Source organism: Danio rerio, chromosome 15 (genome assembly GCF_049306965.1).
Source record: "Danio rerio strain Tuebingen ecotype United States chromosome 15, GRCz12tu, whole genome shotgun sequence".
Lineage (NCBI taxonomy): Eukaryota > Metazoa > Chordata > Actinopteri > Cypriniformes > Danionidae > Danio > Danio rerio.
In genome coordinates, this window is record NC_133190.1 from 51,398,757 (window position 1) to 51,407,500 (window position 8,744).

The 8,744-nt window shown below is 40.9% G+C and overlaps 2 protein-coding genes across 3 annotated transcripts in view; both read right to left on the reverse strand.

Moving 5' to 3' along the window:
• Window positions 1–1,984: 1,984 nt before the first annotated feature.
• eif3k (eukaryotic translation initiation factor 3, subunit K) lies at window positions 1,985–5,185 on the reverse strand. Of its 2 annotated transcripts, none has more exon segments than NM_001017583.1 (8): window positions 1,985–2,061; window positions 2,171–2,296; window positions 2,520–2,597; window positions 2,806–2,872; window positions 3,021–3,095; window positions 3,691–3,811; window positions 3,978–4,076; window positions 5,003–5,160. In NM_001017583.1, coding segments are annotated over 8 exon segments (660 nt in total). In that variant the 5' UTR covers window positions 5,065–5,160; the 3' UTR covers window positions 1,985–2,029.
• A 2,305-nt stretch (window positions 5,186–7,490) lies between these two features.
• The window catches only part of si:ch1073-429i10.3, a 6,891-nt gene continuing 5,637 nt past the window's right edge, over window positions 7,491–8,744 (reverse strand). Inside the window, exon 4 of the mRNA NM_001366916.1 lies at window positions 7,491–8,744. This exon is cut by the window's right edge and continues 443 nt beyond it. The gene's annotated coding sequence lies outside the window, so the exon portion shown is untranslated.

Here is an 8,744-nt window from a genome sequence, read left to right on the forward strand (position 1 = left end):
AGTAAAGCAGCTACAACTCTGCAGTTAAAAAAAGTGGCAGATGACCTCAGAAATATAGGCTATATGTCATATATGGCATATTATATACATCATTTTTGATAAATGTTGAAATGTGTTAAGCATGTACATGACATATTTCATTCCTCCACGTACCACTAGAAGGAACCCCGCTTACCCCTAGTGGTACACGTACCACAGTTTGAGAACCACTGCTCTATCGGGTCTAAGTCACTCGTTCCTCACGGGCCAATCATACACGTTTAGAGCCGGAAAAAGAATTGAACCGTTCATCTCTCGAGTTCTCGGGTTTGAGTCATTCTGTCATGTGATGAACGAATGATCATGGCTCCTATCAGCTTAGGCCGTACTCACACTAGGTACAGTTGCCTCGAACGCTTGTCCCCCCTCCCGTCTCCCCCGACGGCCCACACTCACACCACAAACGGGCTTCGGCACGATTACGTCATCGCTGCTGCGCTGTTCAGTGAGAAGCACTCAGCAGCACAGTGGAGATTTCTCTAGTTATATCGTGTCAGTGGTTTGTTATGCAGTGACATGCAGTCAAATATTTCGCCAAACAGTCCTTGGATGCGGGGACATGCAGTCAGATATTTCACCGGACAGATCCGCCACTTTTGGCGCTCATAAACAATCATAAAGCTCTCGTGCTGCAGGAATGAGGAGGTCTGCTGAAGGTGCAGCTGGCGTGCAGTGAGGGGTTTGTGTCTTTAATAAACTACGGCAGTTTGCGTTCACTGAACAGTAAGAATGATTAATAAATACATATGAAACAGTCCCTTAAAGTCACGTCTCGCTTTCAGTTTCGGGCTTTGGCGCGTTTTGCACTCACACACAAGCGTACCCCGGCAAAGCCCAAGTGAACCGCGCTCAGGTACACCTTTTCCAACCGGGCCAGGGCCGGCCAAGTGAACCGTGCTTGAGCCGGATTCAGTGCACTCACACTTCTCAAACAATCCGGGAAACGGGCCTGGGCACGGTACGGATGGCATAGTGTGAGTAGGACCTTAGACTGTGCATTAATTAAGATTATATGTGACTGTCAGTGTAACGTGAATGAATCTCTGACATTTGAAGACATGAAGAGCTGAGCAGAGCAGAGAGACAACAATAGCCAACAGTAGCCTACCTTCACAGACAAAAGAGCAGGTCAACACTGAATTATTATTTCCTCCTTCTTATATTCTATTGATGACTTATTTGTCGTGTGATCAACCTTTCGGGCTAGTTGTAGATGTGCTTGGAAGCAATTCGTAACATTTTAATAATAGTTGGCAAATTGAACCAAATGACTCGAAAAAAGATTCGTTCATCTCAATGAACGAGACTCAAAGATCCGAGTCAGTAAAATGATCCGAACTTCCCATCACTAATCCTTATATGCTGGCTAGACAGTGAATTTTAGTCACGTGACGTCACGGCCTAAATCTAACCTAATATTAACGTCTGATGATGTCAGGCCAAATAATTCAAAGAAATCATTGAATCGGTCATTCTGCCGTCTTCATTTGCTTCAACACTGATTTCTTTACCATCTAAAATGGCATCTTTGGATATATTTTCTGCTGGAGATACTGTTGTATCAAAACTAAACAAAAAATAACGTAAATAAAAAAATCGTACACACACCTTGGGAATAGTATAGCAGAAAATTTGTGCGGTTTTAAAACCCTGAACCCTGTTATCATCCATGTCTAGTGGACATAATAACACTTTATTCTGATGGTGCAGATGAGGATTAGTCTGCTTAATATCTGCTGATCTGCTCCTCCAACAGACACTTCACTGACTATAAGACACTTTGCAAGTACATGTCAACTTACACTAACCCCAACCTAACAGTCTACAGCTAATCTAATGAGAGTGAGAGGGCCTGAAGATGAAGTGTAACCTACATTCAACAAGCGGACCATCAAAATAAAGCATGACCGTGTCATGCACCATGATGAACGGAGACTCCAGATTCTCACGTGAAATGAGTTTATTGTAGAGTGTGTGTGTGTGTGTGTGGTCACTGCGATGTAGCCATGATGCTGGACACACCTGCGGAGAGCAAAGGACATGGTAAACACACACACACACACACACACACACACACACACACGGAGTGCAGTAAAGAAATAACTGAATGACTGGAGTAAAGCACACTGACTCTCGAAGTCGATCTTCTCCACGATGTTCTTGGGCTTGACGCTCTCCTCCTGGTTATGGATGAAGATCTGACCGTCCTCGTTCTCCGTCCAGCCGTATTTATTCATCCACACCTTCACCTGTGTGTCTGCGCAGGGAGAGAGGGGGGGCAGGGTCATGTGTGTGTGCGCATGTAGGCGTATGATTATGTATGTGTATGCGTGCCTGCATGTGTGTGTTTGAGGTCATGTGTGTGCATACATGTGTTTGTTTGTGCACACGTGTATATTTGTGTGTGTGTGTGCACATGAGAATATGATTGTGTGTGTGCGCACATGAGATGTGTGTGTGAGACAAATGTTCTGGCTCACCCAGAGGATCTCCCAGCATCTCGGCCAGCAGACGGTACTCGATGTTCTGATACGTGATTCCCACTACATGACAGATGACTGCACACACACACACACACATAAATACATACGCGCACACACACGCACGCACGCACGCACGCACGCACGCACGCACGCACGCACACACACACACACACACACACACACACGCGTAACGATTGTGATTAAAGGCTCAGAGAAACGCAGGAGAGATGTTTGTGAAATCTGCTGGAATATAATCATCAATATAATATAATAACACACTCACATTTACGCACAGACTCCTCAAATCCTGTGATCCCATCAATCAGATCCCTGTTCTCCTCCAGACTGGCCTAACACACACACACACACATACACACATATACACATAAACATAAACACACACACACACACACACACAATCAACTTTGGACATCAGTATAACTGCCTTTAAACTGTTTTGTATGAGCTTCTTGACATTTGTGTGTGTGTGTGTGTTACCCAGAAGCTCTGGAAGTGGCAGGTCTCCAGCAGGTTTCCGAGGTACAGGATCTGTCGGATCGGCCGCTCCTCCTGCTGCGACACTGCAGTCAAGGAAACATCTGCAAACTCTGACATCACACACGACAGACCAGAATAATACTCATGATGACACGCGATTCCAATACTTCAGTATGTTTGAGGACCAATATCACCACACACACACACACAGACACACACACACACACACAGACAGACAGACACACACACACACACAGACACACAGACAGACACACACACGCACGCACACACACGCGCGCGCGCGCGCGCGCACACACACACACGCGCGCACACACACACACACATACAGACACGCACGCACGCACGCACACACACACACACACACACACACACACACACACAGACAGACAGACACAGACAGACACAGACAGACACACACACATACATACACATACAGACACAGACAGACACACACACAGACAGACAGACAGACACACACACAGACAGACAGACACGCGCGCGCACGCACACAAACACACACACACACACACACACAAAGACAGAGACACACACACACACACAGACAGACAGACACGCGCACGCACACACACATACACACACATATACACACACACACACACACACACACAATGCTGCGTCTGAAGGATACGTGGGTCTGGTCGATCATGCACTTGCAGAGAGTGAAGTCTGTGTGCGGGAGATTCGTCAGAGCTTTCAGCAGAATCTGAGCCGTCACTGTGGTCTGGAAATACGCTGGGTTGAACTGGTACCTGAACACACACACACACACACACACACACACACACACACACACACACACACACACACACAAATACAGTCAAACACTCTTACAGAGCCAAAAATACACTCTTCTCTCTCGTTCACACACACACACACACACCCCTATGTTCTGCTGTAGGAGTGTGTGTGACTCACAGTTTGAGCACGGCCAGGTTGGCCTCCAGGTCGTAAGCGTTCTCTCTGGCCTGTGTGTCCACGTATCTTTCCAGCGTCGCCAGGTTCTCTGGGTTATACCTGCACAACACAAACGCACAAACAAACACAAACACACACACAATCATCATCAGCATTTACTTTGTTTATATTATTAACACACTGATGATCATCAGCTCTCTGCAGCACAGAAATCAACACACACATATCATACGAGCAGCTCCAGCGTTACGGACGTCACATTTGCAGCAAAAACTCCAAACACGCATTCAGAGAAAAATTATACACTCACTGGCCAATTTATTAGGTACACCTCACTAGTACCATGCAGCTGGACAGGTGTACCTAACAAAGTGGCCGGCAAGTGTATGTTACCATAATATTGAAACATCTGTTAATATTTTTCCAAAACTACAAACCACAGAGATATGGGATCATAAAACTTTTAATCTGCAAACATTTTCTTATACTTTACATGATGGAAATAAACATGAATAATGGATGCGACCAGAACAGGTCTGGGTTTACAGTATTCAACACACTTTGTAGAAACTTTGTGAATTGAACTCTACAACTCAAAAGAAACAACGCTAATCAAAAAGAAGAGTTGCTCACTATATAACAAACATCATTGATTTTATTTTGCATTTATGAGGGGAAAGCTCGGTTATGCAGGTGTCAGGTGTGAAATTGGCACTTGCGTGACTTTGGTAATCAAATATAATAGATGGAAAACACTGACAGAGACATTTTGAGTATTTACAGTGCAGTAAACACAAGTCTTCACAAAAACAACTAGAAAGGCTTTCACTATTTTGATATTTTCATAAGAAAATCGATAGAGAACTGAAAGAGACTTAATTAACCAACACTAAAATATGACTAACACGTCAGAAAGAAAATGAAACATTGTAAGCTTGCTGTAATGCGGCAGGAGTGTGTGATGTGTGCTAGTCTGGTTTATGTAATTAATATCCGTCAGTTTTTGTCCGGCTGTTTGTGTTTACCTGTCGATTCCTCTCAGGAGTTTCCCCACATTCGCTCTCATCTGCTCGAACGTTGTCGCCATGATTCCCGATCCGCCGGTTGTTTGTTATATCTGTATTGTATTTATGCTGATATTTGTTGTTTATTTCCCGGAGAGTCGGTTCCTCTCGAGCGGAGCGGCGGCGCGTGGAGCTGCAGAGACCGTGGCGTCATCACGCGCGCGCCGGTAGCGGGAATCAGGAGCGCGCTTACGTACAGCGCCGCCGCTTGTGTGGGCAGAGTCATTACAAACGTGTGCAAAACCTGTCTGAAACATAACGATGCTTGGACAGAAAAACCTTAAAATCGATGAAAATAACACAGAAGGACTATTTTTTAATTAAAATTCTGTTATTTAAACTCCAAATTGCGAGTTAATTAGCTGGAATTTCGAGAAATAAACTCACAATTCTGTGAATGTTGGGTCGCAATTGGGAGAAAATGTCAAAGTTACTCAGATAAAAAGTCTAAATTGAAAGTTATTTAGTCAGAATTTTGAGAAATAGCCATAATTCCATGAGATGAAGTCAGAATTCTGAGGATTAAAGTTGCAATTGCATGCCATAAAGTCCGAATTCTGGAAATAAATATCAAAATTCTGGGATAAAAAGTCAGAATTCAACATTAAGTCATAATTCTGAGAAATACACTTGCAATTGCATGATATAAAGTCAGATTTCTAAGATTAAAAGTCAAACTACTCAGATGAAAAGTCTGAATTAAGTCATAATTTCGAAAAATAGGCATAATTCTATGATATGGAGTCAGAATTTTGATAAAGTCGCAAATGCGTGATATTAAGTCAGATTACTAAAAATAAAAGTCAAAATTCTGATGTAAAAAGTCATAACTAAGAGTTATTCAGTCATTATTCTGAAAGATAAAGTTGCAGTTACGCGATATAAAGTCAGATTTCTGAAAACTAGTCAAAATTCTTAGATAAAAAGCCAGAATTAAGAGTTAATCAGCCATAATTTTGAGAAATAAAGTTGTAATTGCGTGATTTAAAGTCAGATTTCTCAGATTAAATGTAAAAATTCTGATGTAAAAAGTCAGAACTAAGAGTTATTAAATCATAATTCTGAGAAATAGTCATAACTCAAAAAGATAAAGTTGCAATTGCGTAATATAAAGTCAGATTTCTGCAATAAAAAGCCGGAATTAAGAGTTATTCAGTCATAATTCAGAGAATTAGTCTGAATTCTGAAAAATAAAGTTGCAATTGTGTGAAATGAAGTCAGATTTCTGAGAATTAAAGTCAAAATTCTCAGATGAAAAGTCTGAATTAAGTCATAATTCTGAGAAATAGGCATAATTGCATAATATAGAGTCAGAATTTTGATAGTCGTAAATGCGTGATACAAAGTCAGATTTTTATAAATAAAAGTCAAAATTCTGATGTAAAGTCATAACTAAGAGTTATTCAGTCATTATTCTGAAAGATAAAGTTGCAATTACACGATATAAAGTCAGATTTCTGACAATAAAAGTCAAAATTAATTCATTTTGTGTCGGCTTAGTCCCTTTATTAATCTGGGGTCACCACAGCAGACTGAACCGCCAACTTATCCAGCAAGTTTTTACGCAGAGGATGCCCTTCCAGCCACAACCCCTGTCTGGGAAACATCCACACACACACTCATACACTACGGACAATTTAGCTTACCCAATTCACCAGTACCGCATGTGTTTGGACTGTGGGGGAAACTGGCGCACCCAGAGGAAACCATGCGAAGGCAGGGAGAACATGCAAACTCCACACAGAAACGCCAACTGAGCTGAGGTTTGAACCAGCGACCTTCTCACTGTGAGGCGACAGCACTATACTGCGCCACTGCCTCGCCAAGAGTCAAAATTCTCAGCTAAAAAGCCAGAATTAAGAGTTATTCAGTCATAATTCTGAGAAATAAAGTTGCTTTTGCGTGATATAAAGTCAGATTTCTCAGATTAAAAGCCAAAATTCTGAAATAAAATTTCAAAATTGAGAGTTATTAAGTCATAATTATGAGAAATAGTCAGATTTCTGAGAATAAAAGTCAATTCTCAGATAAAAAGCTAGAATTGCCTGATAGATTTCTGAGAATGACAAAATTCTGATCATAACTAAGAGTTATTAAGTCCTAATTTAGCTAAAACTCAGACATAACGTCAGAATTGAGAGTTATTAAAGTCATAGTTCTGAGAAATAAAGTTGCACTTATGTGATATAAAGTCAGATTTCTGATAAATATTCAAGCATTTTGCATTATTTAGTTCACTGTAAACAATACATCTGTTATTTATCATTGTTGTTAGAGGAAAACGAATGGAGAAATGTCTGAAATGAGTCACGTTAGTGATACCCAGCGAAATAGCTATACTAATTCACTTAACCCAAGTGCATAGAAGCCCATTTGATCCCATAACATGAGTGATAAACAAATCAATATTAACCCTCTTCAGTGCAATAACAGAAAAGCAAACGCAGAAGAGTGTGACATCCATTTATTACGCAATTAAGAGAAATTTCAAATTACAAAGATCAGTTTATTGAAACACCTGAATGTTCTGTAGTCAAACTCTGAAATCCGGAACAACACAAGCAAACGGAGCAGGATTAAAGAAGAACGTTTCCAATGAGTGCCTGAGGAATCATGAGGGGACCAAACTTCTGCTCCGAGAGACAATTAATCACGTGGCAAAACCCAAAAACAGCATCGAGCCCAATTTACAGATTCCCATCAAATCAGGAAATAAACAGGATCCGTGGTGTAGAAATGTCTCCGCCTCTTCAAAAATATGCTCTAGATCTATGAAACCTGCTTAATATGAATGATTAAGAACACAAACAGACCTCACTAGTTATTCTGGATATTGCAATAACAAACATTTGTTGGAGAGATGCTCGGACTTGTGTACAAATCCCTGTGCTGATGGACTGCAAACACACACACACACACACACACAGAGACAGATGGAGGTGCAGGGGATTATAGGAGGGGTCAGGGCTGATCTAGCACCCTGCATGAGGCCTGTGAAGCCCTAAATGCAGATTTCAGCCCAGACTGTTTTATTAAATCAGTGTGTACTCTATCTGCTGGGCTTGCATGACATTATGCTTATTGTTAATGTTTATTCGAGTAGTCATATAGACGTTAGATTTGTATGCAATCTTGTATAGTTGTCAGGTGTATTAATTATGCGCAAACGTGACATTATTCTTATGTTAACACATTAGTGTTTATTTTTCTTATGCCTCAGTCATGGTTGTTTATTTCTGCCATGATTAAGAGTCTGAATCTTACAAATACGAGTCGCAACGTCTATCAGAGAATAAAATTGTGGAGAAATATGAAAATATCCTCCATCATGATTCAGACTTTTTATTTGCAATTCTGAAAAGCAACAATTTGAGGGAAAATTTGAGCTATGATGTCTTAATTGAGAGATTTATCATCCTTTTGTCTTTGTATTCTGCAGGAAAAAGGTCAAAAATGCATGATATACATTCAGAATTAGGATTTAAACTTAATTAATGAGACGTAAACTCTCATTTTGTTTTGAAAAACGGTAAAGATGTCCATTCAGAATGGCAAAAAATAACCTTTGCTATTTTTTTTTACCTTTTTATCATTATTTTTCAATCATTATAGATACAGGAATAGTAAAAATAGTATGTGTGTGTGTGTGTGTGTGAGAGAGCATGTGTGAGTGTGTCTTATGTGTTAGTGTTGTGTGCATGTG

What these genes read in the sequence shown, in the direction of transcription:
- eif3k (XM_017350953.4), bottom strand. Translation starts at nt 5,064, where the DNA reads ATGGCGACAACGTTCGAGCAGATGAGAGCGAATGTGGGGAAACTCCTG. An exon ending in CTCCTGAGAGGAATCGACAG is followed by an intron (nt 4,077 to 5,002) that starts GTAAACACAAAC and finishes TGTGTTGTGCAG; the next exon opens with GTATAACCCAGAGAACCTGG. An exon ending in GCATGATCGACCAGACCCAC is followed by an intron (nt 3,099 to 3,690) that starts GTATCCTTCAGA and finishes ACTGCAGTGTCG; the next exon opens with CAGCAGGAGGAGCGGCCGAT.